The following is a 15,176-nucleotide window of genomic DNA, read 5'->3' on the forward strand; positions in this document are numbered from 1 at the left end:
ATCCCCTTTGCTGCTGTACACTGCAAATTTCCCCACTGCGGGACTAATAAAGGAATATCTTATCTTATTGAACCAGAATAACTCAAACATTACCAACTACTTTCCATCTGTGGAGTTCATTGGACCTGCACCTCTTTTGCTCAAGCATTCCCAATATGTTATGTGTAATCAATAATACCCAGAATTGCTACAGAACCAGAGGACCACTTTCAACACAAATCAGTATTCAATTTAGTCAAATTACAGTGTCTTTATTCAAACCATTAACTACAGACTCAAATACTCTTGTTGTCATCACTTAAATTTTCAACCCCAAGACCTAAAGAAGAAGTCAAGGGGACAAAGTTTGAAGTAGATCAATCATTTTGGATGGAGATATGTCTAGCACGTTCCGTTTCATGATAACGGTTTATAGAGAATATCAGATGTCAAGTCCATGTCACGTAAAACACTGCAATTTCACTTTTATACCTTTGATTGTGACCAGAAAAAAGTATCACTTCGACAATACAGTACAAAACCGTGGACCTCTATCAGACACAGAAAACACCTTAATCCCAACACTGGACAGTTTGATACACATTTAGAGGGACGAGAACTTCAGCCATTATGTCAGTTGTAACTATGTCAGTTGAGTAAAATACTTGGGTGTGCTCTTGTTCTAATATATTGTAGCATTTGCTCCATTTATATCTACATAATGCTCTGATAAACAGAGCAAGCTAAGGAACACAGGATAATGGTGGAAGACATTTGCGGTCACTGCTTTAAAAAGGACAGAATCCCTGATTATTTTGTTTTCTACTGTAAAAAAAAACACAAGGGGACACAACAGATCATGAAAATGATCCACCCGGTGAGGACAGGACATGAACAGGAGAGAACAGGTAACCATGAAAAAAACTCTCAGCACCATTCATTGCATCAGTCCAGCTCATCTTCCCTGTCTCAGAATGAGCTGTTATTTGCATGTGTGTGTGTTTGTGCAACAACATTTTCCCGGATAAGTTAAAACAATCACCAACTAATGATCCCCAATGTGAATATATATCTAAAAAAAAGACATGTAACCTTTTTTCCAATTCCATCCATCGGTTTCTTCTTAAGGCATATGAGAAGTCTCTGAAGGTTACGCTGGATGTGCGGTCAACTTAGCGTCCCATGGTTGGCATGGTAACAGCTGGGGTCGACACAGTAGCATCCTCAGCCTTCCACTGTGATGTCACAGTCTTGATCTGAGTGTAGAACTGGATGCCCTGGGCGGAAAAAGACAACTGTTGTGTCAGCTACCCGGTACATGTGCAAGTTTTTTATTTTATTTTGATGCAGAGTATTTTTTGTGATGCACTTCTGTTATTTACCTGCTTGCCGTAGAAGTTGGTGTCTCCTCTGAATGAGCCTCTGGAGCCAGTGAAGGAGAACATGGGGAGGGGGACAGGGATTGGCACGTTCACTCCAATCTGTACAAATGCATAGACACATTAATGCATTATTAGAAATCATACATTAACTGCTGCAGAGGTACAAATACACCAAGTATAACTCGTGTCATTTGGTTGGCATAACCTTCCCACAACGGAGGGAAAACAGTATGTTTAAAAGCTAGGAGTGACAGATCAATATCACGTATTTTCATCTTTACACATTTACTACTGAGTAAAATGTGAGGGATACAATTGGACAAGACTTACAACTTTTGCAAATTGACTCCTGTTGCATTAACACAGTTTTGAGATTGTCCCATACTTTCTATGTATTGGCAGGTGACCCCTGACACAACTTCAGGTCGACAATGTGCTGATTCCTGACTATTATGTTGCTCTTAAAGGGGAACTATGCCCATTTTCAAAATTCATACATGTTATATCTATGGTTTAAGAAAGTCCAAAAAATGTTGGGAAAGGTGAACAACTTTCTCCCAAATCCAAAAACCAGAGTGCTAAAACTCAAACTTGTGATGTCATAGGGTATTAAGTGGGGAGCTGCTCCATAGACAATGAATTGGGAGAGATATTACAGATGACATTGGGAGCACCCAGAGGAATGCTCTGAGTATATGATAATATTTTCTGTTTCACCACTGACAACACTACAATAGAATAAATCTCATTAGGGTATAAATAAGAAAACAAACATTCTGTGGGTCCACAAAATCAGCCTCCCATTCATTGTCTATGGAGCAGCTCCAGACTTTATACCCTATGACATCACAAGTTTGAGACTTACTTCTCTTTGTTACTGGCTTTGAGAGAGAGGAGCTCATGTATAGCTCATGTGTAGCTCATACTGGCTATTAAAAAGTCCCTTCCTAACATGCCTTCAATGGAAGAGATGGAGCAGAATGATTACAGCAAGTAAAAACCATCTTAATGTACATATGGTCATTTGCATAATGTTTTAAGATGGACTTTAAAAATGTGAACCTATCCTTTAATGGCACAAAAAAAAAAATAAGCGTGAAACTTGGATTTACAAGAATGAACTGTTAAAATTACGAGAAAATCTGAATTGGGCGTTTCACATTCATGAATACTTTGTAGCACTGTTCCTTTTAGCCATCAAGTTGCTCCAATAAATATTCACACTTCACATGAATTCTGTGTCTGTTTCCTGTTTTTGAAACTGAACACCTCCCACACCAAAATGTTTACTCATCAAAGTCTCACACAGGTGACTCACTGAGGACCAGTTTTTTAATCCCTGACAGAAAACAGTATGGTGTCTCCAGTGTCCTTTTATTGGGCCCTTGTAAATGCGTCTCTTACCTGGCCGACGTCCACCTCATGTGTGTATTTGCGCGCTGTGGCTCCATTGTTGGTGAAGATGGCGGTGCCGTTGCCGTAGGGGTTGCTGTTGATTAAAGAAATCGCTTCGTCAAGACTGTCAGCCTCCAGGACGACAAGCACTGGTCCAAAGATCTCCTCTCTGTAACACTTCATGTTCGGCTGGAAAGAACAGCAGAATTATCCATTCAGTTTCCTCCAGCAAATAACATCATCTGCAACAAAAACTCCACAAGGCATTATTAACAGTACACAGAGTACCAGTATGCTCAAACTTTAGGATGTTATGTCAATAAATGGGGAAGACTGGGAAGAAGTGCTTTAAGTGCATTTAACACAAAGTCTTTAGGCTCCTGTTAAAGAAAATCTACCTCAACTTTGTTTTATTTTTCTTTAAAATGTACAAAATGTCATGCTGGGACCATGGATTTGATCATGTTAGTAGGGCTGTCAATCAATTAAAATATTGATTCGTGATTAATCTCATTGTCTATGATTAATCACAAATTAATAAAATTTTTTATCTGTTCAAAATGTACCTTAAGGTAGATTTGTCAAGTATTTAATACTCTTATCAACCTGAGTGGGCAAAAAGGCTTGCTTTATTGGAAATAAATTAACAACACAAAATAATGAAAATGTTTGTCCAGAAACCCTCACAGGTACTGCATTTAGCGTAAAAAATATAATGATGAAAAAATAATGATCATAAAGTGAGCATGTCTGTAAAGGGGAGACTCGTGGGTACCCATAGAACCCATTTTCATTCACACATCTTGAGGTCAGAGGTCAAAGGACCCCTTTGAAAATAACCACCTTCACAACAAGCACATGGTTGGTACCAAAGGGTTCCTTCGATTTTCTAGTTTCATATGATATCAGTATCTTCACTCTAGCTTTAAAATTGAGCCTGCTCCAACCTCTGAAAGATCGATTGTGTTAATGCGTTAAAGAAATTAGTGGCATTAAAATTAATTTGTGTTTATGCGTAATTATCGCGTTATCTTTGACAGCCCTACATATTAGGCATTTTAGTAGCTGAAAAAAGGCGTCAATGTTGCGCCAATTGCCAAATCTCACCTTAATGCTGCTCAGGATGGTGGGTCCTACAAAGTTTCCATTTTCATATCCTTTGACCTTGACATTTCTCCCGTCCAGCAGCAGCTTGCCACCCTCATCCACCCCACTCTGGATCAAAAACTCCACCCTGGCCTTGGCTTCAGGAGAGATCAGGGGACCCACATCTGCCCCAGGCTGATCACCTTCAGGATACATACGTAGATGTACATTTTCCCATTATAGCAAAAAGGGCAGCATATCAAAATGCATAAGAACTCATTCAAATAGGATCAGAGACATTTCTATTTGTGTTGACACAGTTACCAATTAAGTTACCTGCATTGATGCGCAGCGATTTGGAGCGCTCCACCAGCTCTGGGAGCCATTCACGAGACTCCCCGACAAAAATAGCAGTGGAGAGAGCCATGCAGCGCTGGCCAGCTGCTCCGAAGGCAGCACCCACCAGCTGGTTGATGGTGTTCTCTTTGTTGGCATCGGGCATCACCACACCATGGTTCTTGGCACCCTAAAAATGAAATATGTAGGACACGGCTCTGTAGGGTTTCTCTCCAGTTAGATTATAGGACATCGGAGGCAGCACAGTGCTACTAACACATGTTACAAACACAGGTGATTGACAGCTAAGCATTGAGCTGTTGTCTTGGTAACAGAATAGTAAATATGTTGCTCCATATGTTTTATGTCCATGAGAATAGGAACGGTGTTTAATATGTGGGTTAGCATGGAAAACAACACCTGCAGCCTCATGAGACTGATAATCCCTAATGTGAGCGGAGTATATTTAGTCTAAAGATGTTAAAATGAGTACTGTGAGTTCTGGCGTACCATGTTGGACTGCACTCTCTTGCCGTTCTTGGATCCCCGCTCGTAGATGTGCTCTCCAGCCGTGTTGGAGCCCACAAAGCTGATGGCTTTGATGGCCGGGTGGTCACAGATGAAGTTCACCGCTACACAAAGATACAAACTGATACTGTAAATCCTCTCTTCTCCATCTGTGCTGCACCCGTAAGTGCAATATAAGAACACATAGGCCACGGAAAAAGAGATTCAAATCCCCTTATTCCTCAAACACTCATGAATTACTCACGGATATAAGTTGCACATAATATGGAAATTTCCTATCTACATATTGCCAGGGGGTATATGATTAGCGTTTGAATCATCCTTGGACCTTTTCCCATTACACACACACAGATTGTGTGCTTCTGAATGAGCAGGGAGACACACACACACACACACACACACTCACCTGCATGCTGGCCGTGAATGATGTTGAGTGTACCATCTGGTGCCCCGGAGTCCTGGAGCAATTTGGCCAGGAGCATGGTGCACCCTGGGACCCGTTCAGAGGGCTTCATCAGGTAGGTGTTGCCACAGACCATGCCGATGGGGAACATCCACAGAGGAATCATGGCAGGGAAGTTAAACGGGGCGATACCGGCACATACGCCGATGGGCAGGCGGTAGGTGTAAGTGTCCATGTCCCTGGCGATGGAAGGTAACGTCTCCCCCAGCATAAGGGATGTAATGCTGCAGGCGTGCTCAACCACCTCTGGGGGGGTGAAGATGAGGAGAAAGGATTAAACCTGCAGTAGGCAGAATGTTTTTGACATCAATGGGAAAAAGAAAACATGATAACCTTTCAGCATATTTTAATTCAAGTGGCCTGAGAGATAACTAGACTTCTGCAACTCCTCATGGCTCTGTTTTCAGGCTTTAAAAAAAAAACTGTGACAGGAGACTTTGGCCAATCACAGGTCATTTCAGAGAGAGAGCGTTCCTATTGGCTGTTCATTCAACAGAGGCAGCTGTCAATCACTCGCAAACTCCGATCAAACGGTCAAACTAGGCAGCGCTGATCAAATATGAATCGATATTCTGTTACTGTAATGCCTATTTCTCACCTCAAATGTTTTCAGAAACATTTTGTAGTGTATTGTTTAGCTGTAAAATGAGAAAGTGGCGGTGCTTGGTATTTCCTCAACTGATCTCAACGTGGCAGCCGGGTCACAAACTTTCTCACTTTACAGCTAAACAGTACACTACAAGAGGTTGAAATGAAAACATTTTATGCGAAAAATAGGCATTACAGCAACAGAATATTGATTCATATTTGATCAGCGCTGCCTAGTCCGACAGTTTGATCGGAGTTTGCGAGTGATTGACAGCTGCTCAGAGACGGCAGGCTCCAGCTCGGCTCTGATTGGTTGTTTTCCTCCGGTCTGTGGAATATTGTAGATGTCATTAGGAGCACCGGAGGACACAGAGGCACATGATTTTTTTCAGATTACCCATCTCGTGCACTACTGTCAGGATATAGTGACCATTTTATAAAATAACTTTATTAACCATATTTGCTCCAATTCTACCTACTGCTGCTTTAAGTAAACTAATAAAAAAAGTGCAGAGATATGAGATACACAATAAACTAATGAGTGCATCTCTGCAAATTGTAATAGGAATGTGAGTTATTTAAGATGAGCTCATTTAATGTCTACATTACAATGCATTATGCAGTTTGCACTTTAGCCTCTTACTTAAGAATAACTGTTAATTGATTTCTTTTCCCTATGAGTGAACTGTAATAGAAACTTCAAGCACTATTGGTCCCAGTACTGCAGGAAATCTCTAATGCTGGCAGCACATCTACGCATATGTAGCCTGTCTTTCAGCTGATAAGTTGAAAGTTAGCATGCCAGAATAAGTCGGGCATCCCAAAACTGGGAGCTGTACCAAGTACAAGAAATACTTTGGCAGCTCGGTCAGGTAATAACCAGAATATATCTCCCTTTATTTGCATGTGCGCGTGGCTCTTTTAATTTCTCAACAGGATTCTTGTTGATGCAAGTCTGCCAAAGTGAACGAGTGCACCTCAATGAGGGGAACTGCATAACTATCTTTATATAGCATGCAACCAAAAGCAGAGCCTGCAGAGTGCTTTAAATAAAAACAAACTAGGCAGTCACACTTTAACATCAGGGCTTAACAATGTGATGCAGCAGGGATACTGTTTCCTTAACCCTTGTTTTGTTATAATTGGGACACTGTGAAAGCATCTTGAAAAGCAGTTTAAGCTTCTATATGTCAACGTGGTCAAAACAGAAGCCTTCCTCCATTAGTAATTTAAAAGTCCCTTTTTGCAGGAAGTGTCTGGTTACATGCAAATAATTGACACCCTGCAGCCACTTAGTATCAGACTTTCATCCAGGCAATGGTATAAAGGGTTGCCAAAGATACAGACTTTTCATCAGGAGATACAGATACTATAGACAGCAGCTTTCCACAGGGGAATTTGATCTCCGCTATATATTCACCAGCACTCTAATCTAATCAGGATATCAAAACACAATAGCACGCTGGGAAGCCTACGCTTTACTTACGAAGTCCTCTAAATACATCTCCCTCTGCGTCAGCGAGCGTTTTGCCCTGCTCCAAGGTGATCAATTTAGCCAGTTCTTTCTGAAATATTAGAGGAAACACAGCTGACGATTAATTCAAGACATCAGTGAGGGGGAAAAGAAAACAGATAAAACAATTTCCTGGCTCTCTAAGTTGTTATCTTAAAATGGAAATGCATTGGTGGGAGAAAACAATCAACAAGCAAGTGACAAATTTCCGTACGATGTTATCCTTGATGAGCTGCTGGTAGCGCAGGAAGATCTGCTGCCTGCTGAGGACGGAGGTCTCGGCCCAGGGCTGATAGGCTCTGGAGCAGGAGTCCACGGCTGCCAGCATCTCCTCCTGGGTAGCTTTGGGAACACGTCCCACCACCTCATTAGTGGCCTGAGGAGAAGGAGACAGTCCATACAGACAAGTTGACTGAGAGCAGGGGGAAGTCATTACTTTGTATTACGGCATGTACATTAAATCATTAATATTAATAACCACGTTTGTTTTCTATCCTTTACAGGTTGGATGTTTTACGTGATGAAAGTTGATGGCTGTTTTTGTACGCTATAATTATCCATCACTGCCTTGCTCGAGGCATATACTTGACAAGCTAAATTACAGCGGGGCTGAACTTTTGGAGAATATAAAACATGACTGGCTGTGTAGACTGAGCTTTGATTTCTTAGAAATTGGCAAATCATGACTTAATTTCCTCCTCCCCAATATTCATACAAAGTTGTACTGGTTATTTGCAGCCAGCTTTTAGTAGAGATCTTGTTACAGCAGGTTAAATAAAGTTCATCTATGAATACTTACAGGGTTGTGAATGTCAAGCCATTCGGAGCTGTTGGACTCAACGAACTTGCCATCGATGAACAGCTTGGTGGTGGGCTAGAGGATCACAGAGGCATATGGTTAAATCCCTTCATGTCTGGTTACATCATTACAGAGTTCACTAAGGACATCTATCCATCACCACAACCTACACAAGAGCTTTCTAAAGCATTCGTTTTATATCTCTTTACTTTCTATACACAGAGTTGTGTTAATGATCCATTCTAACGTTTCCAAATTGAAGTTTTCCTGATCTTACATTTCTATGTGTATGTTACATTAGCGGTCTCCCAATCTCATAATGAACACTAATTCTAAGCAGGTTTTGAGTATTTTAGAGATGCAACGATTAATGGACTGTCAACCATTAAATCAATTGCTAGTTTAATAATCGATTTGAGTATTTTTTCAAGAAAATAAGTAAACATTTTCAGATTGAATGTGAATATTTTCTGTTTTTTTTTTTATTCTTTATGATTGTAAATTGAATATCTTTGAGTTGTTGACAAAACAAGACATTTGAGGATGCCATCGTGGGCTTTGGGAAACACTGATCGACATTTTTCACCATTTTCCGACATTTTATAGACCAAACAACTAATCAAGAAAATAATAGACAGATTAATTAACAATGAAAATAATCGTTCGCTGCAGTCCTAGAGTATATAAAATTGTATGTGTATAGTGAATTAAGTGCACTCAGATAAGACAGTATACATACTACTATCAAAACACTTGATTTTTGAGTGTGCAGTTCCTGTACATTTTTGTCCCACAAATCAATGAACAAAGGAAAAGTAAGAGCATTTTATGTGAAGTTTTGGCAGTAGCTTTCCTAAGCCAGAGTTCGATAGATGTCTGATGGCTTATTGATTTTCTGTTAGTATAAAACAGTATGTTGATTTATTGTATAATAACAACTGCAAAAACAGTACAGTATGACATTTAGAGAATAGTTTTTGTGCTGTATAGTTTGTATATAGAATGTAATTAGGACTTAGTTAATGAGTATGCAATGAGTACAATGTGCAATGAGACAGTCCTATGCAGGTCAAGATTTGACATAAGATGTCTCCAGATTTTGACTGTTGTGGCATTTTTTGGGGACTAGAAATGACTGCAAATCCTTACACAGAGGTTTGCCTTATTATATCATTTCTAGTCAAAAAAGAAATTGCCACAACAATCAAAAACTTGAGACATCTTATGTAGAGCCAAACCGCTAAATTGACCGGACCAGTACAATCAGCCAATATTAGCTTATCACAGATATATCTCTTTCTGCTAATACGTTGACCGATAAGTAACAAAAAATTGTAGAAAGAAATACCAAGATATGTGACTTTTATTATGAAACAGTCTCTTCATTACATGGTCTGCCCACCAGGAAACATTGAAATGCGTATTTATTTATATTTGCACCAACCTGTCCACATTCAAATCACAAATCAAAACTCACCTTTTTAAAACTGCTTTTAATGTGTGATTAATATTGTGTTTTTTCTATTTGTATTTATGATGTCCTTGTTTTACGATGTTTTTATCTGTGTACAGTGTCTTTAAGTTTTTACCGGTACATTATTATTATTATTATTATTATTTTTCAAAGTAATTGTGTCAGACTTGGTCACAATGCTTTAACAACCAAATGTAAGGGATCCTTATCAAAATGTTTATGTCAAATAATACATGTTAACCAATAAACTGTTATCTTATTTGTTAAAAATGCTAACTATTTATATTGTTTATGTATATAAATATTGATATTGGTATCAAAAAGCCAGTGTCATTCAGGCTATTGTCTTAGACATGATATATGATCTAAGAAAACAGGATGCATATAAGGCTCAAAAACATGTGAATGTGAATTATGTTATTTCAATAAAACAAACTTTGCAAACATTGTAACAAACATGGTATCACTTGTATATCATGGTGTGTCCAATAATTACATTATTTCTCCATTAACCTTTAAAGGTCCCATATTATGCTCATTTTCAGGTTCATACTTGTATTTTGTGTTTCTACTAGAACATGTTTCCATGCTGTAATGTTAAAAAAAAACTTTATTTTCCTCGTACTGTCTGCTTGAATATGCCTGTATTTACCCTCTGTCTGAAACGCTCCGTTTTAGCGCATTTTGACGGAATTGCAACAGCTTGGGTCCATGTGTACTTCCTGTCAGCCGATGACATTCACATACACTGCAACCAGGAATAAACTGGGACACATTTAGAATATTTACATTTAAAATTGTGTCAAGGGTCTAAATATTGTAGATTCGTGACATCACGAATGGGCAGAAATCCTGACAGCTTGTTTCAAACGCAGAGTTTCTAAATACCAAATTAAATTATTTCCCTGTGGATTGAGTGTTTCGATACTTTCACAGTATTTATATAGGATTTAAGCCTGTTTTATAATAATAAAAAAAAAATGAAAATCTCACTTTTTAATAATATGGGACCTTTAAACCTTATCCATAATGCACATGGATAGAAGTGTGGTGACTTCTGAAAATGACAATGAGAAGAGCCTGTGCTGAACACATAGCATTCATTCATTGCAGAGTTATGAAAGCTGGTCTTACCACTGAGGAGGAGGAGTAACACATGCGACCCAGCTGGCATGGGACCTGCAACAATTAAGACAGCATTAGTCAATTCATGTTAAACTCAAGGTCTAATGTTAAATGCATAAGAGCCAATTCTGAGTGCAACATTGCTTGTTTTCCCTGTTCAATTAATACAAATAAAACCTAACTTAAATTGCACATGAATACTAAATGCTTGCATGAAGGAGGAGGAGTGTGCAACGTGAGGCTAACGACTTTGTTAGCTAGCAGCTCAGGTTGTTGGTTGCATAAACGTCCAATAAAAAGCAACTGTTCCTTAAAAACATGCACATTCATTTCTTTTACCTTCTTGTGCAAAAAGGACCTGAGGAGAATTGCTGCCATTGTGGAGTGTCTGGTGTCTCTTTTTCCTGCTCTTAAAGCCCAAAAGACACTGAAGAGAACTTCAGCAAGCAGAGCTGTTGCAGAGGACAGAGCGGTGGTGAGACAATGCTGCGCTTTAATATGAGCTACAAGACATCATGAGTGTGGATAGCATCGCAGAGCAGCGGTGCACATGATGTGTAGATCTGTGGAAGCTGCGTGCGGCGTCATTCGCTGCTTCCGTTCGATGTGGGCGGGACTTACCTGATTTAAGAGCCAATCACTGCGCGTTATTTACCACCCACCCTCAATTAGGAGAAGCTGATTGGCTGTTTGTATAAACAGGGACTGGAGTTGTCTCAGTTACTTGATAAACCTTCTTCAGGAACTTTGATGTCAAACACCACAGTCCACACACCACATCATCCTTTTTTCTTTTTTTTTTTAATAATAATAATAATAAAAAAAACAAAAAAAACAAACAAACACTGGTACAGCTCAGATCACATACTTTGGCATGTAGAATATTTATAAGATATTCCAAAAGGGACCATCTTAAATATGACTTTACGCCAGCCTTGAACAGAGGGTTTCTTATCACTAATCCACTGTAGTAATATTTTTTCTAGCAGCAAATGTAAGAATGTTATATAACCTTTTGTGGGCTGCAGTAGTTATATTTATTTCTAAAATCAAAGACATTGGATTCATTTCTAAATCCTTATCAAATATCTTTTCCATTTCACATAATATTTCAGACCAGTACTTCTGTAATTTATGACACGTCCAAAGGCAATGGGTTAAGGTACCTATTTCGGTTTTACATTTGAGACATGGAAAGTGAGGGGTCAAAAGAATGCCTGCGATTAGGGGATATATGTATTCTATGTTTAATTTTAAATTGGATTGCTTTCATCTGGGTACATCATCCTTTTTTTATCCATCATTCTCTTTTAAAACATCATCTTTTTTATCCATCACCCTATTAAACACCATCCTTTTATCCATCATTCTCTTTTAAAACATCATCTTTTTTATCCATCACCCTATTAAACACCATCCTTTTATCCATCATTCTTTTACTTGTATCTATCTACCTATTTATTTTACTTGATTTTATCTTATTCTTTTTTAATCTTGCCTTAATTTGATTTGCACCCTGATTGACAGCCAGGCACCCCCACCCCTCTCAAGAGCACACACTGTACACAGTCACATGATATTGATCTTGCCCAGTTATGTTGGCTTTTTTAAAGTTTTCTTTATTTCTTTGTTTATTTTTCTTTTTATTTATTTAATTTTATTTTTTTTTCTCTCCATTTTGTTTTATCCATATTTTATTTTATTTTGTTATGAGGAAGAGAAAGAGAAAGAAAAAAAAGAAAAAAAATATATATGTATATATATTTTCTTTCTTTTTTTGAAGATGTTGTCACAGCAATATAAAATAGATATTAGAGAGGGAATTATTACTGTTTTACTTACTAACACTAGCTCTAAACAGCGTATAATACATGATTAAAACTACTTATGCCAACATTTTTTTATTTTAATCAAAGCAAAATGGAGAGAAAAACATTTTTTTTTTTAAATTAAAAAATTTAAATAATTCAAAAATAAACAAAGAAATAAAAATAAACAAAGAAATAACAAAATAAAGAAAACTTTAAAAAAAGCCAACATAACAGGGCAAGATCAATATCATGTGACTGTGTGTGTGCGCTTGAGAGGGGTATATATATATATATATATATATATACATCTCCTTGGATATATAGTTTGGTGTCAAACATGCCGCTTAAGTTGCCTTACAACTTTGTAATATATATCTGTAACTGGACAAAACTTGCTTTTATGTGTGAAGGAAAACACTTATCAACACTTAAGAGTGGCAGGTAACAGTTTCCATGGCAACATGCTTACAGGCAACATGGAGTTCCTACAGTGGAGCAGTGATGATGTTGCAGGATGGATTGAGTCTTTAGGATTTCCACAATACAAAGTAGGTTAACATTCACCAGACTACAAACATATATAACATTAACCAGTACAGGGTACTGTACTGTACCTGTCAGCTTCCAAGATATTATTTCAAAGCTCTCTAACCTCATTATACATTTCTGTCTCAGGCATGTTTCACGGAGAACCACGTCACTGGAAGAAAGCTCATTTATGTAAAAGATACCTACTTGCCAAGACTTGGAATCACAGATTTTAAAGACATGAAGGTATTATTAAGGAGAGACAGAAACTATAGTTTTTTTTTATTCTAACCTTCAGAAGAGATTGATGTTATTATGGAGGCAGACTTGTTTACATATCAAAGCTGGAGGCTCACACAATGTTCAAGGCAGTTTCAACAGGCTGAGTAGCAACAAGATAATGATGTGAAAACTACTGTACTGTAGCTGTAAAACCTACTCTTATCAACTGGTGCAGAAACAATTTGATGAGTTAGTCTTAAGTGATACAGATTTTGGGGCCAATTAATCATTTTGTAGCCTAATTCATCAAGTAGAAATACCATAGAAATAGATTATTCTATATATTCTATGTCTATGAGAAATAACAAGCATTTGCTGGACATCACATAAGTCTTAAGTGCATTTTTGCTTAATTTGGGATAAAGTAATATATTAAATAAAAAGAAAACCATAAGATTAGCCTATAGTAGAAAAAAACTGTTAGTTGCCAATATTGAGATCACGATTATCTATCACGATTATTCATTGATTTTAGCAAAAAAAAAACTCAAATTAGGGCTGCAAGATGTTGGAAAAACTGACATTGCAATAGTTTTTTTTCTGCAATATGAAAAAATACAGGAATATTCACCCTATCCTTTTGCTATAGCTACATTTTAAAGTTAAATGCATCAATTTGGTGCACTTTGAGAGGGAAATTAACAACATTAAGAGGCTAGATAAACAATTTTATACTCTCAATTTAATCATAAACACATTGGCTGTATAGATAATATCCATCCCCAAAAGTGAATCCAAAACATCTCGATTGCTGGCTGGTGGCTGTTAGTTTAGGAAGCGTATGATTTGATATGCAGCAGAGTTTTCTATGCACATTTTAAACCTCAATATTGCAGGCGATCATGCCCAAACCGTGATCGCGATTACGGAACGCGATTACGGGGATTAATACTCGATTAATTGTGCAGCCCTATTGCCACCTCAATTGTATTCAGATATCTCTCCAGTAAGCTCTAAGTGGACTGTGAACATTGCAAACCGGTGCCTAGTCTGTGCCAACTCAGTCTCACGTCACATTTGGCACTTTAACGCTTTTTCTTTGAGCAGTGTGACATCCAATTAAAGCGTTGTAACCGAGCATCACTGCCAGCAGACACCTCAGATCAGCTGTATCACATATATATGCTGTTTACAGTTAAAGCGACTGTTTTTCTTATCCCTCCCTGAGGTCAGAACTAAATTGGCTAAAAGCGCCTTTATGTATTCAGCTCTACATTACTGTAGAAGCATCAAACAACAAGAAAAAAAAAGAAAAAAGAAATGGTCTCTCTTGGTGACTATGAACTGATAATGAAATATCTGGAGACAGACAGACCCAGTAAAGATTGTGCTCTATTTAGTCGAGATCTTTTGCACATAAGTCCTTTGATGCATTTGTTTTTGGGAGTATAACCTTGTCACTTCTTCCCTTGATGCCCCAATCTGAGTGAGATCTCCTCAAAAGACCAGACACTCTCCCTCTCTGTGGGACTACCTTATCAAATGAAGGTGAGATACTGTAAACACACACTTTATCAAAGGACTCAACCCTGCTGTGTGCACCCCGCAGGTCATCTCTGCTCATGTGCGTGAGCTGCTGGGGATCAAGAAGACCCCGTGGAGTCGCAGCATCGCTGACCCTCCGCGGGACAGCTTGAGCTTGTACTTGGAAATAAAGAGCGGGACAGGTGAACTTGCGGACAGCCTCACCTACCAGCAGTTCCTGGATGACGTGCGTCAGTGAGACTGGCATGAATCACAACAGTAAAGTAGTGCAGCAAAAAACCCGAGACATGTCAGTGTCATTTCATATCACCAACTGTCAGCTTGCGATGACTCGGATGACACACTCACAGGAGGCCACATGCAGGACTTGACATTAACACTTCCCACCAGCAAAATGCTTGT

At 38.4% G+C, this 15,176-nt stretch overlaps 2 protein-coding genes across 2 annotated transcripts; one reads left to right on the forward strand and one right to left on the reverse strand.

Moving 5' to 3' along the window:
- Positions 1-230: 230 nt before the first annotated feature.
- Positions 231-11,249, reverse strand: LOC119477201 (methylmalonate-semialdehyde dehydrogenase [acylating], mitochondrial-like). Its single transcript, XM_037751161.1, has 12 exons — positions 11,008-11,249; positions 10,678-10,722; positions 8,070-8,144; positions 7,485-7,646; positions 7,244-7,322; positions 5,113-5,415; positions 4,689-4,810; positions 4,179-4,368; positions 3,864-4,045; positions 2,766-2,945; positions 1,362-1,460; positions 231-1,256 (listed from the first exon to the last, which is right to left on the reverse strand). The coding sequence occupies exons 1-12, from the start codon at positions 11,044-11,046 to the stop codon at positions 1,152-1,154; spliced, it is 1,581 nt and encodes a 526-aa protein (XP_037607089.1). The 5' UTR covers positions 11,047-11,249; the 3' UTR covers positions 231-1,151.
- A 1,690-nt stretch (positions 11,250-12,939) lies between these two features.
- LOC119477313 (sterile alpha motif domain-containing protein 15-like) lies at positions 12,940-15,053 on the forward strand. The gene is made up of 3 exons (XM_037751344.1): positions 12,940-13,027; positions 13,155-13,253; positions 14,839-15,053. Exons 1-3 carry the CDS (start codon positions 12,941-12,943, stop codon positions 15,010-15,012), a joined length of 360 nt encoding a protein of 119 aa, XP_037607272.1. The 5' UTR covers position 12,940; the 3' UTR covers positions 15,013-15,053.
- The last annotated feature ends 123 nt before the right edge of the window (positions 15,054-15,176 follow it).

The sequence above is a fragment of the Sebastes umbrosus genome, chromosome 18 (genome assembly GCF_015220745.1).
Source record: "Sebastes umbrosus isolate fSebUmb1 chromosome 18, fSebUmb1.pri, whole genome shotgun sequence".
Taxonomy (NCBI): domain Eukaryota; kingdom Metazoa; phylum Chordata; class Actinopteri; order Perciformes; family Sebastidae; genus Sebastes; species Sebastes umbrosus.